Genomic DNA, 17,259 nt, shown 5'->3' on the forward strand with positions numbered 1-17,259 from the left:
TTGCTCTAGCAGTACTTCTGTACTTTCTCTTTAAGTTATCATAGTTTTCCCTCAAAGCTTTCATTTTATACTTTGTCTTTTGCAACTCTCTTGATACACTTAATTTTGGTCCATTTGATCTGTTCGGAAAGATAATTCTAACCATTCTATTCTGACTTTCTGACTGACTTTCATAGCCACTTCTGCTCGGCTGTTCAACATTATTTGGTTCAATATCTTGTTCAATAATGTGCGCTGCCACTTCTCTTTCCGATGCTCTATACTTCTTAAAGTAAGCTCTGTTTTTTTATTACGAATAGATCTTTGATTTCTTGACAGCTGCCTGTTTGGCATATAGGTATTTCGACGTCTTTCACGTTTTTTGCAAGGTAAGCAGCATTATTTTTTTCTTTAAGTCTTTGTCTGTAAGCCTTTTGATTTACGGCCCTTGATTTTGCCATTTCTACAATAGTGAATGCAAAAAAATAATTCAAATAAGCCGTTAGTAAGTCATTGACATGTACATTTTTTTACATGACATGTCCGTTATAGATGGTTTGTGCATGGTGTTTAATCATTTAAATTGAAAACAATACTAGCGGGAAGCGTAAAATGATCCCCATTCGTAATTTCTATACCACAAGCTGATATATTGAAAGTAGGTATAGCTTGCATGCAAAAAAAAATGTCTGAACGAAACAAAAAATTAATTTTTACACAGCTATATATATATAGCATGCACTATTTTCGATTGTGAATATTAAGCTGTAATATGCATATCTATCATTAAATATGTGTAAAATGGTGACATGGTAGATCTATACTATTTAACACATTTCACAAATAAAATGTATTTTAAATTCAGTTTTGATAGAGAACCGTACCGACAAATCAATAATAAAAACGTGAAACGTTCGTTACCATCTGGTAACGGACATGTCTTCGTTGTAAACGCCTATTGTATACACATGTTCATGTCTATGACTTAAAATGATGTCAAACCATATGATTAATAGTGTTAACAATTGTTGCATAATACAGCAAACACAACATTACATGTATTAATAATAAAATAAATGTCTGCAAGAAATAAACTCCCTCCAAAATTCTAAGGGCCCTTTCTCGGTTCAAATGCAACATGGAACTGTAAACATCGCCATATTTCAATACCACGTCATCAAAATCAAAGACGTAATTGGTAAATCTGCAAGCCAGTTGCAAATTTCTGTTAATTTTGGAAAATACGTAACGAACATTTCAGTAACGGCATCTTTCAATTTGTCATAAAGGAATTACATAGAGGTTATTTGTTCATGTCAGTGAAAGATCGTTTGTTATTTCACGCAGCCACGAGTGAAATTATTATTTTTCTATGATCACGTGTGAAATAACAAACGATATTACACTGACATGATCAAATTTTCTGTTTCTTTTATGCCCCTTTTTCAAGAAAATAATTAACAGCTGTTCCCCTTTCGCTGAAAAGTTACCCTTTCTCGGAGTTTCTCCCGTCGCGTGCCTCAATACATTTCAAAACTCAAAATGACGTCATTAGTGTTACGAAATGACGTCATTATACCAGCGAAATTATCCAGATAAACACTTTTACAATGTAAATAAACGATGAAAAGCATAAAATAAAATTAAAATGTTGGATTCGGTGGAATGTCGATTTTAATTCACTCGTGATCATAGAAGTATATATATAATTATTTATGATAATCTTAAAATAGAAAAAGGAGTTCCGAAAATTTGTTCTTTTGACCGGTGAAAATAACAATTTGTTCTTTTCACTGCTGTTATTTCACGCAGAAATGTCATATTTTATCATTAGGTATATAAGAAATAATTATTATTTCACATACATGCATAGGTTTTCTTGCCTTTAAATAGTATTTAAGCACCTCTTTAATACAAAAACAACTTATATACATGCGACTTAATATTTTTGCATATGTTATAGGTAACGGATATGTCAAAATTATGGTAATTGTACAGCTTACCTTCGTTCTGATAGTATTTGTCTTTTAAAGGGGCCTTTTCACAGATTTTGGCATATTTTAAAGTTTGTCATTAAATGCTTTATATTGATCAATGTAAACATTGGATCTCTTCAGTAAAAAATCAAGAATAAAATTAAAAAGGAAAAAAAAAGTAGCCGGTACCAGGGCTCGAACCAGTGACCCCGGAGTCCTGGAGTTAGTCTGAAGTAAAAACGCATTATCCCTCTCGGCTATTCCGCCGAGTATACGCAATTAAAGCATTGTATACCATATACAATAATCTTCGTAGTTTCGTAAATTTAAACGACAACAACAGAACTCTCTAACTTATTCAATCGTTTCGCGTTGCAATGCTTTATAATTTTTAGGTTTTCAAATCGTCAAAAGAAACACATAATGGCTATATTGGACTATAGTAAATGTTCAGTAATACTGTTTCCTCACAAATATCAAAACTAAAACGAAAATTTGCGAATCTGAAACAACCTTTTCAATTTTGTAAAATTACCAAACCGTGAAAAGATCCCTTTAAAACATAATTCTTAAAAAATCGATAATATTTATTTATAGAAAAGACATTTTTCTATCACTTAAAACATACTGTGGCATCATAAAGATCCGTTTCCAGCTTTATAAAACAATCTCAATCATTGGTAACGAACATGTCGTTAACAACAAGCAAGTTAAAATCGGAGGATAACTGCTCAGTAATTTTGTCAAGTGATTTTCCAAGTACATGTATTCAGCATGTTTCTACAGTTTGGCTCTTCATATGTAAGGCAATTTGTTTGGCAGTAATATACTAAAACAACACATACAAGTATTGAAGATATAAATTTAATCATTCCCAACGGCGACAGTAACGAACATGTTAAATGTGTCAATTTAGTCACAATTATCAAATGCAGTTCCGAACTAATTTATTTTTTGACTTAGTACATCGACAACTGGCAACATCCTATCATCAAAATAGAGTAACTTCAACTATTCTTGTTTATATTTGATCACAAACAGTCAGCGACGCAAATGCATATGCTTACTGAGAATGCGTCAATGTCTCATCGTTTCTTTCCAGTCTCCAAGCAGCATGGTGAATGTTTGCCAGGACAAATGTAATTGCATATCAGGCGCAAAAAGAAATATTCAAAAATAAAGTAAAGGCATATGCCCATACAGACAATTGTGTCTGCAAGTACATTTTGTTAGTTTGCAAAGTGAGTATATAATTGCAAAATATTTAGTTTAATGTAACCTGTAATGTACATAAATCAGTACCACTCACACTTGCAATATGATGTACCCTACTTAAACATAGCGAACATACGAAAAAGAGGCTTTGGTGATTAAATAGTATTTTTCACAAGATTCATTTTCTTGGAAACACCATAGACATATTCGTCCGAAATGTCCGTTTTGCCAACAACGATCTACAGTTAGGTGAACATGAGACCACATAAACGTGTATGCTAAATGTTCAGGTATTCATCACCCGCGAGAATGCAATTATCAGTTTGATAATTTGAAAACGTTGTGGTTGAACACTTACACTCACACTGCCGTAAACATGTTTAGTGTTTTCTTGGATTATAGCCTGATACATCCGATCCGTACGTGAGATACGATTTGCTATCATTACACATGCAAACAATTATCTGCTCTTAAATGGAATTTGTTACGAACGTTGCAAAGCACTCAGTTATTGTTAGTTAGTTGATATATGACTTACAAATGCTCTACCACTCCTAAGACGCGTGGTTATTTTGTAGAAGTGTTTCGCTTAGGCTATCGAAGTACTGATCTTTTGCATGTCTATTTAATGCCATTGTCTGGTTTTTAAGTGTCATTTAAATCTTCACTCATGTTTGCTTGGTGTCTCGATCTTATAAAAACAATGATCGATAGTGTCGTATTAGAACTGACGAATGTTTCTAAATTCGTGTATTTACAATAATAAGGTTCTCTTTAGATTAGAGTATCGCGATAACCGTTGTTTGAAGCAATCGCAATTGGATTCCTCGTCCAAAGTCTGGTAGATCTCGAAGATGTTGTCGCCAGCATATTACAGAAGGGCTCAAATGTCAAATATCTCCTTTGCGAGTGCATCTATACATTGAAAAAAAAATGTAAAACCAATATATTTGTATTTTGTACATACAATTCAATTAACTGTTGTTTATTTATGTTTTTATCCCCTGACTTAATAATCTACGTTTCTTTCAACTTACAATTAACAAGATGACTTCAGAAAATTCTCGCAAATGGTTAAAGAAAAATGCAAATATTGAGATGACCATCATGTGGTCGAAAATTGAGTGTCCTCAAACATTAAAACTGGTAATGGCTGTTTTCTTTCAAGATGATTTTAACGTTCAGGGACAGTATAGATGAACGGCGTTTATTCATTTTCATGAAGAAATGATTAAAGCACTCTTAAATGATAAAATGGACATGAAAAGTTCATAACCGAACTATGTGGTCCATCATAATTGTACGATATAAAACGCATATATCTTAGCTAACTTTAAAAAGAAGTGCTATAACTATATCATTAACGAACACTCGCACACTATTAATCACGTAAATATTTTACATTTCATAAATAATTCACAAAACATCGATCCACATTCAGTATGTGTGGTAATCAGCCCCCACTCCCCACCCCCGAGTGTAAAAACTGCTACTGTACAGATGATCAGCATTATAATGCTCAAGTAACTGTTTTCTTTGAATTGCATCTATAAACAACAAATGTTTCATCAAATGCAGCCACTCACAGAAATAAAACAATATTTAACAAACCGATGCGTATTGTTAAACGTGTGAGATTGACTTGAATATATGTTGGAACGAGTTTCAAAGAAGTGGTAATGACAAAAACAACTGGACCAGGTATGAACGACTTAATAAGTCGTTGGAATAACATATCTACATGTTACTCGAAATATTTAAATAATTAAAATAAATGAATTATCTTGAATATGGCATACCCGTAGCCAGGAGGGAGGAGGGGGGCGGTGCGTTGGGTGCTGACACATCAGTCACTGAATATGGTCAATGAAAGTGAAATTTCAAAAATGCCCTATAACTTCAGTCTCTAAACACAGTCACCAGAATGCAGGATTTTAAGTTTCATGTTCAAAATTTTCTAGGGGGAGGACCTCAAAACCCCAAAATTGCAGGAGGGGTCAGCCTCTCCCGCACCTACGCCGCTCGCCATTTGGTTGCTCAATAACAATCTTTGATGGGAAAATTCGCATCCCCCAGTTTCCAAACCCTGGCTTCGAGCCTGTATGGACATATTAATTACATAACCTTTGAAATAACATCATAGGTTGGTTATTTTTTAAAAACGTGACATTTAAATGTCCCATACAATTATGATGCAACGTATGATTTGTCTTTTTTCAATGTTACTGTTGGATCTGTGTAAATATCTTTGTCGGGTTCACATGTAGCACACATAGCACAGAGAAAATATGCACACAGCTGGCAATGTCTGACAACAGTGAAGCAAACTTTTTTAAATATAGGAAAACATAAAAACATGAGAAAATGACAACACTTAACAACAATAAGAGAAATGTATAAACTGTAAAGAATCAACAATATTATTTAAATGTCGTTTTCAATAATATAATGTTTGAACATTACTGAGTGGAAGATGCATACAAGCACCATGTAAACATTTCTATGTTTATACATACAGTTATTTATTACCAATATAATTAAAATGGTACTACAGCAATAGTCATCAATGAGACTATGTACAAATAACACAAATATGTCTTAAGCAAAATATTTTTGTATAGTTTATCTGTATACGTGCGTTGTATAGTTTATCTGTATACGTGCGTTGTATAGTTTATCTGTATACGTGCGTTGTAACAAAACGTGATAACTACAAGATAAGGACAGTAAAAACAAAACTAAAACTATATTCGATTTACAACGAATCAAACGCTCACAGTATATTTAACAAGTAGTAATTGTAAACAAACACATTCGTGTAAGAAGAAGTAATGGCACGTGGTGATACAGGACTCCCGAGTTGGACACTGGACGGACAGACATACTGAAAATATACACGTTGTGAAAACACATTGCAAACAGAAACAAACAACTACAGATATAGTACCGTATATTGTACCTTAAATTTTATATTCGAACACAATATATACAAAATACAAGTTTAACCCTTTTCAAACTATTTACAAACAATGGACAAAATATATCCCGTATCTGGGCAGAGCAAAGCAAAGGTCTTGTATACATTGCGCACACAGTTAAAAATATAACGTAATGCACGAAACTATTATAAATATAATCATTCAATAAACAACTGCGTCTTGTGTGTTGGGCCAATAAACAGACCGGAATACACCATCGAGGCTTAAACCATACGCATCGGTACTACAGATCAAGGTCCTTGACCGATATTATTTCTGACATTATTAATTAAATTTTTCCCAAACTTAAACGACTCGAAGTTTTCAAAACATAAAAGTGGATTCAACGATGGCGGCAAATTACCTATATCTATGTGTTTTGGCTCTCCAACCATTTTTGTATGACTGGGACGTGTGCTGTCATCCACTTGATGTTGCTCCGTGTCTTCTCGAGCGCTTGGTCGAAAGCACGTGCTCCGGACCCGAGATCATTCTTGCTCTCTTTAAACGCTTTCAACTGTCAATTCCAACATAATGACATGTAATGGGTTATTAGATATGAGTTAGTATTTTATAATCATATACACAGAGTTCATTTAAACAGTAGAGTTTCAATGACTACTTAGTTGAAATTATTTTTTGAAGGTTTATTGAAACACAATTTGGTATTTGAATTATAAAGATTATATACATAATTAATAACTATTAAGAATGTAACATATGCATGATACGAATCTAAGAGGACGTTTAAAAATGAACAACAAAGATGAATTATAAGCAACTTGGAATTATAACATTTGAGAAATAACACCATCATGGGCATTATATGGAAGAACGCAACAATAACTGCCAAGCACATTGACACGCAACATGTAGGTTTCATGCACATGCGCACGGTGCCTCCTGATACAGCTGGTGAGATATGAACCAGTCCGTGACACCGGATATCAACCGAGTTAAGGCGCACAGCTACCGGCCGTGCCTGTGGGTGGCAACATTTAAGACTGGAGAGCGGAGAAATACAACTGAACAGAATAGAAATGGGAGTCGAGTCGTCGGATTGCATTTAGCATTAATGAAGTGGAGTTCAAGAACTAGCAACAAGTTACTACGCCTTCTATGTGAAACAATGGCCCATGCTGCGTCCCCAAAAATGGTTCAAACGGATCGCTTACAAACTGGATACCGTAGAGCAGTAAAGACATGCACGTTACACAACATGACCATGCATGTCCGTCATTACCTGGACGTAACAACAGAGATGAGGATACAACAATCACATGGCCATGCAAGTCCGAAATCGGTAGTACTTTACAACGGCGATCAGGTAACAAACAATCACATGACCGTGAAAGTCTTTATTGGCTGTTCTTTACACAATAGACAAGAATGCGGAGTGTAGGATACAAAAACATCACACGACCATGCAAGTGCGGCATTGGCTGTGATTAAAAACGGAGATCAGGATCAAAACAATCCGTGTTCACGCATGACCGTTTTCTATACTAGCTCTGTATTAAATATATAAACACGTTAGAAACTAATTTGTTACACATTTTCGATGTTCAATCCCGGTAATGAGTAGCGGTTTCACATGTACCAAATATCATTTAGGAAATGGGCATTTGTGAAACATTCAGGATGCTAAATTGTAGTAAGCAGTAGTTACCCTTTTGCCAGGATACATTATGTTAGTGGGTAGTAAAAACACAGTCACCATGCTACATTCATGTAATGCACGGTGATTGCACTGTAACCATGAAACATTCTGGTAGTAAGAAGTGGTTACACAGTAACCATAATACATTCAGAAAGTGGACAGTTGTTGCACAGTCACCAGGATGAATTATTGTATTTGGAACTTGTTACACTTTTGCCATTTGACATTATGGCAGTAAGAAGTGGTTACACAGTCACCATGATCAATTATTGTAATTAACACTGCTTACACTGTCAGCATAATACATTCTGGTAGTAGAAAGTGGTTGTACAGTCAACATAATAAATAATGTTAATAATAAGAGGTTACACAGTCAACATCCTACACTCTGGTAGTGGGCAGTGATTAAACAGTCGGGATGGTACATACCAGTAACGGTCAGCTTATCATTCATATAGATTCATTCCGTTAATAGCCAATTGTGTGCACAGTCACGATTTTACATTCAAGTAGAGTGCAATGGTTATATGGTAAGCTCCAATCAGCAGATGCCGCTGTCTTACTGAGTTGCAACGCTTGAGTTGAATAGGGAGGTCATTGGTAATTATACTTATTAATGATCAACATGGGTGTCTGGAGAAACTAAATTCATTTTTACGTGAATAAGATTAGATTGTGTGTAGAATCTTCCTACGTTATACGCATGGTTTAAAAATTACAACGCGAAACCATCGTTATGTGCTCACTTTGCTACAATCATAACCGGTAACATTGACACTAAACTGCAAGCGTGGTTACATGATCACTTTGTAACAAGCATAGTTAAATGGTCACTATGTTACAATAAGAAGCTTTTATACAGGCAAAGGTAAATGAATTGTCACATTGTCACTATGCATATTATCGGGCTTCATGGTCGCATGCCGTCTTCGCTATCCTGGCCAAGCAACAACTCTGGTTACATGGTCACTTTGATATAAGTCTGGTTATATGGTCACTATGATACAAGTCTGTTTACACGGTTACAATGATACAAGTCTGTTCACACGGTCACTATGATATAAGTCTGGTTACAATGTCACCACGATATAAGTCTGGTTACATGGTCACTATGATACAAGTCTGGTTACAAGGTTACTATGATACAAGTCTGGTTACCAGGTCACTATGATACACGTCTATTTACACGGCCACTGTGATACAAGTCTGTTTACACTGTCACTATGATTCAAGTCTGGTTACAAGGTCACCACGATACAAGTCTGGTTACACGATAAATATGATACAAGTCTGGTTACACGGTCACTATGATACACGTATGAGTACACAGTAACTATCATAAAAGTCTGCTTACACGGTCACTATGATACACGTCTGGTCACACGGTTACTATGATACAAGTCTGTTTACACGGTCACTATGATGCAAGTCTGGTTACAAGATCGCCACGATAAAAGTCTGGTTTCACGGTAAATATGATACAAGTCTGGTTAAACGGTCACTATGATACACGTATGATTACACAGTCACTAAGATAAAAGTCTGGCCACACGGTCACTATGATACAAGTCTGGCCACACGGTCACTATGATACAAGTCTGTTTACACGGTCACTATGATACAAGTCTGGCCACACGGTCACTATGCTACAAGTCTGGCAACACGGTCACTATGATACAAGTCTGGTTGCACGGTCACTATGACTGCAGTCTGATAACATGGTCACAATGATACAAGTCTGGTTACAAGGTCACTATGATACAAGTCTGGTTACATGGTCACTATGATACAAGTCTGATTGCATGGTCACTATGATAAAAGTCTGGTTACACGGTCACTATGATACAAGTCTATGTATGATTACACGGTCACTACACTATATGCTGCCGCATTTACCTGACTCAGGTCAAACTCGGTGTTAAAGGAAGAAGTGAGTCCGCTGATCAGATTGGTGAAGCCGAACGAGCCTCCGCCGAAACTAAAACACGATGCACGGTGAGTAGATAATAGTATATGTTTGCACATCCATATAAGTATAATGTAATACATGTCTGCAATTTGGCTGTTGAAATGTGTTTTATCAAGTAAATGGTGTTAGTGCATAGCTTGTAATCTGAAGTATTACTGAAGTATCAATCAACGTATGCACAGTTGAGGTATGCAGTTCTAACCAGTTAGTATATGATAGACCCCAAGTAGCAGCGGGATACGGAATACAAACCCGAACATTCGCTAAGAATTAAACTCAATACATAGTCCGTTCAAAAGAGGTGTTTTACTGAAGGATGTGTTGTTATGCACACATGTTCGTGTGCAGTCCGTTATATAGACGTATTTCACTACAACAAGCTTTGTCCTGTACTGTAGTATAGTTTATAGGAAATGTATGACAACATATAAAAAAATATATACAATAGAGTTTAGAGATATTCCACCTAAAAAGTTAGTGCTGCTCAGTCTGTTATGTTTAGATATTATACTACACAATATGAGTGGTGTCCTGTACATACAATGTGTGTACCAACAAACTCTGTGAACGAAAGCTCGGTATTTGACATGAACGCTTTATAGATCCCAATACTAAATGCATTTCATTATTTGCAAACAAATAACTATCGTGCAGATATGTGTATGAAATATGTCAACTCTTAACAAATCAGCATTCATATTTTTTTCATTTTGTGTAAAGTCTATTGCATGCATTAAACACATGTATGCATTCAGAAGGACTCGAAATACATTTAAGAATGTACACATGCAACAAATGCGTCATTATTTAAGGCTTTATTCTTTGCATTCGCATCCTGTTTTGAAAACGTACTAAATTGCGACATGTATGCATATATGCGTTGAATTTAAATATTAAAATCTTGTTCTTTGAGAAATCAATTTAAAAAAAAAAAACTTTCGTCAATGTGTTCATGTCTGAAAAAACAAGGTTATGTAAAAAGTGTACACCTTATACGACAGAAAATATTGCACCAGTACTTACTCTTTTAGGAAGAAGTCCCATTTATCCCTAAACAGGTCCCACGCCAGCGACCTGCAACACAATGGCGGGATAAACACACTAGCGATAAAATCATGAAAATATAAGCACAACATGTTGTCGCCTGTCTTTTTTTCTTTCACTTCATAGTGAGTGTGATACATTTGAATCGTATATTCTGACGGATTCCACAATAGAAAGCTATTATTTGAAACATCCATATACTTAAAATATACTGGAATCGTGTGATCAACAAGTAAATATTAATCAAACAGTTTGCATGCTAAGAGAACAATAAATATGTCCTGAGTACAAAAGGTGTAACGTAATTGCAGTTACCTGCCGATAACATTCCGGGAAATGAAGATGATCACGTTGACTGCGTCTTGTTTCCGGATGTCGGCCTGGCTGCTCTTGTCTATCGCCATCAGCAGGTATCTGTTGCACAGCGCAGAACAAGTGTGAACGTGCGTGGAGTGCATAGTAAACATAGCAGTAGATTTAAACTCCAGAAACACTTGTTCGTATATAAAAAGATCTATAAACATGTTTTAAACTACGGATATAATTTTGATATGATTCACGTTATACATTTATTTATAACGTTACTGACATGACTTGAGGTCTCCGTCACTTAAGGACCTACCTACTAAGTACCCAAGAATCCTTGGAGCAGGCAAGGGCAGACAGAAGACGCATTTTATCGGCGGCAAGATTCTCAACGCGGTATCGCGCAAGCGCAAACTCCCAGTCGTCTAGCGTCCCCTCCGCCACCGCCGTACAGTACACCGTGCTCTTGATACCTGGGTCCACCCTAAAAAATCAATAAGCATGGTCAATGTGCGCTGTGTACCACCTAGATTACATCAAATACCATATACAATGTGTACAGGACACCATCAAGCAGACATCATATAACATGGAAAACATTTGCAGTACACCTCCCTGTAACATCAAATAGCATGGTCAATGTATGCAGTAAATCAACCCTTAAGCATAAAAATAAATGTCATTTTGATCTGTACACAACCCAGCATGCAACACATACCATGGTAAATGTGAAGTATACCACCTTGCAAACTTTACCATCGCCTAGCATGGTCTATTGGGGCTGTACAAAACCCGCCAAACATCACATAACATGGATAATGTGTGTAGCACACTAACCCAGAAAACATTATTAAACATGGACAATATATGCAGTGCATGACATTGTCATTGTGCGTAATAAACCACCATGCAGCACCATATAACATAGAAAATCTGCGCTTTACAATAACAAGCAAACACCACATATCATTGTCGATGTGTGCAGTTTACCCTCTGTGTGCAGTACAAAGCTTAGTAATTAATACATATGTATACGACCAAGCTAATCCGCATAGCAGGGGCAATGTGTAAAGTGCACAATCTTGCAATCCACACAACATGGTGGGTGTTTGCGTGCACCACCGAGCCATATCAAATAGCAAGGCATATGTGTACAGAACACCACCCTGCTGCTGCAATATCATAAAGCGTACAGTACCCTGTAATATGATGTTGCCCGGCGGTATACTCGACACTTCGACCCTGCCATTCGGTATTTCAGTACTGTACCCTTTAATTGTGTTATGTGATGTCCCACGCTGATGCGTTGCACGAATCGGTCATGGACAAGGATGTTACAGGGTGGTGGTGTGCACACATAAACCATACTACGTGTCATCTTAGGGCATTGGCAAAGTGCAACTTAACGCATATGAATAATTGTGTATAATACTGTGCATACTAACAAAATAGCACATAAAATAGCAAAAAGATACGCCACACAGCAACATCACATATAAAGGCTAATAAACGCCGAGTTGCGGCAGCCCATCTGCAAGCACCAATGCTCACGGGTTATTATCACTCACGGGTTATTATCAGGGTTATCCCTCCATTGCCTGAACAGCCTCTTTGCCTCGTCAATACAACGCGTGTTGCCATACACGCATGCGAGGTCAGAAATGGTGGACCGTAAGAATCTGCAACCAATCAGGAATCTTTGGCAACGTTTCGGAACACACACATTGAATGAACGTTCAGAATTATTTTATATGCAGTTAAAATAGTGCTTTGTTAAAACGAGTCATTGATTCACGATAGTTAGGACAAACGAACATACAGCATTTTTCTCTTAAATGTTAAGCATACAAACTACATGGTCGCCACAACTCTAAGAAAGCGCCAAACATCATAGTTCTCTTATAAAAGTACAGTTTAACGCGCTTATACAAACTGAGACTTACGATTCTAGGTGAGTAGAGCCAGTGTTATTCATCGTCAGCTCTTTGAATGCGTCCCCAGTCTTGCTCCGCATAAAATTCTATAAGTGGAAAATAAACACTTAGCATCGCAAAACATACGTGTAATTTTTAAAAACAATTGGAATACTTTACAAAAGTTTACAACTAAACTTTAATATATATATGTCGACATTTTAAAAACTAAAACATTCCTTTTTGACGATGCTGGAACAGCAGCGTCCAATGTTTGATAACCAGTAAAAAAATTCTTCACAATGGCGCCCTATGTAAAAAACCGAGCCAGTCCGATTGAGATAACACGATTTTTCAGTTACTTCCCTTGGCATACGCCACTGCGTAGGAGATTGCTCGTTGATTTTCATTGATAACATTCTCCTAGCAGAGTTGTCGTTCGTGTTGATAAAGGTAAATATTAATAGAATAGCATATCCTGGGGAAACAGATTCAATAAGTGTATCAGAACGGTAATTTCAAATTAGTAATTTTACATCCATTTTATTTTTATGGACCAATGAAACAACAGTATATTTTCTCTATTTTGTTTGATCTTTGTTCTCGATTTAGTAAATAAATTGCGAATAAAAACATGTAAAATTAACTTTTTACGTCATCACAAAACTAAAGAATGCGAACGATTTCGAACCTGCAAATTGTAAACGCTGCACTGCTATGATATATATAGATTAAACAACATATCTTTGCGTAATTGTCCGTCCCGCTAGCGCAATGGTAAGGACGTTCGCTTTTTCACCTCGATTCCCGCTCCAGGCGCAATGTTATATTTTGTATGTTTTGTGGCCACCATTCCTGAAAGTTGTTTTTTTTCCGGAAAATCTCATCCCCCCCCCCCGCAGCATTTGACCATATAAAAAATTAAAAAGTATTTCAGTACAAAACAAATAGCTGGAAATTGCAGCTATCATTCAAAATTCGTCCCAACTGTCGTCAATCTAATCTTATTAGGTAGGAGTGCTGGACACACTCCGGGTCCCAACATTATGCAGCCTCAGCGCGGAGGTAACTCATTACCTTGGAAAAACACAAATACACACACTGGGTGCAGCCTAGGCGCGTATAGACTCAAACAAGGCAACAAACTCAAGTGCGGGCACAATCATTTAAAATTTACATATTGAATACGATATTCTAACAGAGATTACACAACCACCTAAGTGTACATACCATGTTTGATATTTCGTTCGATTGTTAGATTTCAGCATATGCATGTATAAGGTCATTTCGCTATTAGTTAACTTATCCATATGTTCGTGGGCGAACTCGGATAGTCAAGTGCTCATACGATTGAGCTCACATGGTCCGGCTATGTGCTCATACCTACTTTCGAGAATCATCATGAATGTATTGCCATACTTAATGAACAAGAATGTGACCCGCCTCCCAGTTTCGCTCAATGGGTCAAGTTACCCACGGGTACTACTTCCCCGTACCCCTAAACTTTTTTCGTACCAAAAATGTTTCGTACGCAAATTTTTTTCGTACCAAATTTTTTTTCGTACCCAAATTTTTTATCGTACCCAAATGTTCGTATCAACATACACAATTGTGGTGATATAGATAAACTTAAATTGATGTTTTATATCCATCCTTTTCAAAAGCATCGTCACACCAGTACTGCCAGTACTTTGATTTAACATGGTATGCCGTCTTGAAACATGAGCCATCTCACACCTTTATGCTCGTAAGATATATTGGAGGTTCACCCCACAGAAGCTATACTCACTTTAAAGGAACCGTAAAGTGGGTGTCTGGCAAGCATGGAGTTGACAAAGGACAGCTGCGAAGAGGCGGCCGCCCATGGCACGTACTCGCGCTCCTTGTCCAGGTAGTTGGTCGTCTGCAGTGCCACCTCCATCGCCAGGTCCCCGGATTGCGCCAAGCTCCACGCGTCGTTGATGATCTGCGCGCGGTTGATCGCGTGAATAACCTAGAAGTCACATAGCTGTTGCATATGAGCATATGGAACACTTGCGCTCTTACTCTACCGTTATTCATAACAATATAGCTGTATGAAAAATTCTTAATGAAAATGAACGGATGTAGAATAAAAGTAATGATAAACAATTTATTTAAATGATACCGTAATTATAATGTGGTCTTTATAAGTAAACGGTTCGAATAAACTCGATTGAACAGTCCTTGAAAAAAAATGCAAATCACAATTTATATTTTACAACATATGTTTTAATATTACACGTGTACTTGTACATTGTATATCCTGACAAACAGACCATGTGTTAGTGTAGTTAGATGCCCAAATGACATACTGTGTGGTTAGTAACGAGCTGCTGTATAAGCATGTCCCAGTTCGTCCTGTCGTAATTCACTCGGTAGTATCCGTATTGCATCGGATTGCCTAGCACCCATCCTACACCTGGAGCGGGGATAGCGTTGTCCATCACAACCACTGAAATAGTTTTTTTCGTAGCTGTTTTATCCTGGTTTTGACTTTTCCCACTTGTAAAAAAATATAGCCAGTAAATCAAATTGCGAAAATTATTAAATTGCAATTGCAAATTTGAAATTTCAACAAAAATCCCTGCCTATAAAATTATGTTTTAGGTGAATGGGGAACCAGTTGCAAGTATGACTTACCTCTTAATATTAACTGTTTTGAATGTGCTCCGAGCTTTATGTCGACAGGCTAATTTTTCATTCAAGTTGACTTAATTCGTTTACAATTTAACTATGGTTTCTCAATGGTTCTTATAATATTTGTGAGGCAATGCTAAATTTCTCTCGCGACTCTGGTACAGAGTACAGACACGTAGTTCTAAAAAAAGGACATTGCCAACAAATTGGCGGATGCTGTACTTCATACGTATATAAGTGTATCGTATTTTATACAATCAATACGCTAAACGTGATTAAATTTCAGATCCTATTAAAAAAACTTAACTCAAGCTTAGTTCAATGGTAGCTGCTAGTTATTCCGAGCTTTATGTTGCTAACAGAATGGCAACTCTAGTTGTATAATGTACGGAGACGAAACGGTCCACGGGTTGACCGACCATCCAACGGACTGACGTACAGATGCAAAGCAGTTTATCCCAACTTCTTCGATAGGGAGTGGCACATAATTAAACTTAATCAATAACCATATACGGTATATATTATATTGATGTATACATACTATTTCATGAATAATCTTAATACTATAGTTAGTTATCGGCATGTAATTATCGGTAAAAAAGTTATTAACAAAAAAGTTATAATTTAATCGAGTGTATTATTTATACTACTTAACATGTATGTTTCAAAACTTTATTTTAAGTTGTGTTACAATTAATATATGTTTACATAAATTTCTTGTTTCAACTTTAAAGAACAAAACACGATTTACCTACTTTATATCTCGTTACTGTTAATAAAGTGATAAGAATTTCTCGCATTAATAATACGCGAGATTAACTTTTTTATAATAAATAAATCGACTAACTGTCATTTCCTGTTTTGTGCAGCCATGTGATGTCTTTAGACGTCACGTCAAATCTTCGTTGAGAGCTCGTGGTATACGTAAATGGGATCTCCCATTTGTACCTGTAGGCGAGAAGCAGTTCATGTAGTGATACACCGCTATACACGTTGTGACATACTGCAAGTCGAATATCAGTGATAACAAGGTTTACGTTCGACGTAAAAAATCGTGTTCAAATTTCTAATGTGATTATGAAGCAGTACATACCAATTACTATAAGTAAAGTATCACATATCGTTACAATAAATATAAGTAAAGTATTCATCTTATTAAAAACAACAGTAGTAATGGGTTTGTGATTTTGACTATATCATTTAAGTTGACACGCATCAAAGGTGTATACCCGAAAGGCGAGACGTATTTGCCCGGGTCCGCTGCATTGGGATCCTGCAGGTATCTGCTCTGTTTTAGGCTTAGACGCCCCTGCTGGTTGTGAGACACCATGACGGTGGGATAGTTCATCTGCAGCGTCCATGTGTCCATTACCTCTTTCACGTGGAAGGCAGAGCGCTAAAATCAATGTCAATTAATGTCAATGTCGGTAGCAATACACGCACGAGCAATGACAGTCACTACATGCGGAAATACATATACGATCAATCAATCAATGTGCGCGGTAATACACGCACGACCGATGAAAAACATTGCGAGTCGTTAAAAACGTATGATTATTGA

At 36.5% G+C, this 17,259-nt stretch overlaps 1 protein-coding gene across 1 annotated transcript in view; it reads right to left on the reverse strand.

Moving 5' to 3' along the window:
• Positions 1–5,919: 5,919 nt before the first annotated feature.
• The window catches only part of LOC127865584 (aminopeptidase N-like), a 47,048-nt gene continuing 35,708 nt past the window's right edge, over positions 5,920–17,259 (reverse strand). The window contains exons 14-25 of the mRNA XM_052405435.1: positions 16,928–17,094; positions 16,546–16,646; positions 15,374–15,513; positions 14,830–15,033; positions 13,071–13,147; positions 12,696–12,806; positions 11,444–11,611; positions 11,137–11,235; positions 10,801–10,851; positions 9,705–9,786; positions 6,513–6,665; positions 5,920–6,054 (exon numbers count right to left, since the gene is read on the reverse strand). Of these exons, the coding sequence (XP_052261395.1) occupies positions 6,519–6,665; positions 9,705–9,786; positions 10,801–10,851; positions 11,137–11,235; positions 11,444–11,611; positions 12,696–12,806; positions 13,071–13,147; positions 14,830–15,033; positions 15,374–15,513; positions 16,546–16,646; positions 16,928–17,094 (1,347 nt within the window). The 3' untranslated portion in view covers positions 5,920–6,054; positions 6,513–6,518. The remainder of the gene's footprint in view (positions 6,055–6,512; positions 6,666–9,704; positions 9,787–10,800; positions 10,852–11,136; positions 11,236–11,443; positions 11,612–12,695; positions 12,807–13,070; positions 13,148–14,829; positions 15,034–15,373; positions 15,514–16,545; positions 16,647–16,927; positions 17,095–17,259) is intronic.

The sequence above is a fragment of the Dreissena polymorpha genome, chromosome 2 (assembly GCF_020536995.1).
Source record: "Dreissena polymorpha isolate Duluth1 chromosome 2, UMN_Dpol_1.0, whole genome shotgun sequence".
Classification (NCBI taxonomy): Eukaryota; Metazoa; Mollusca; class Bivalvia; order Myida; family Dreissenidae; genus Dreissena; species Dreissena polymorpha.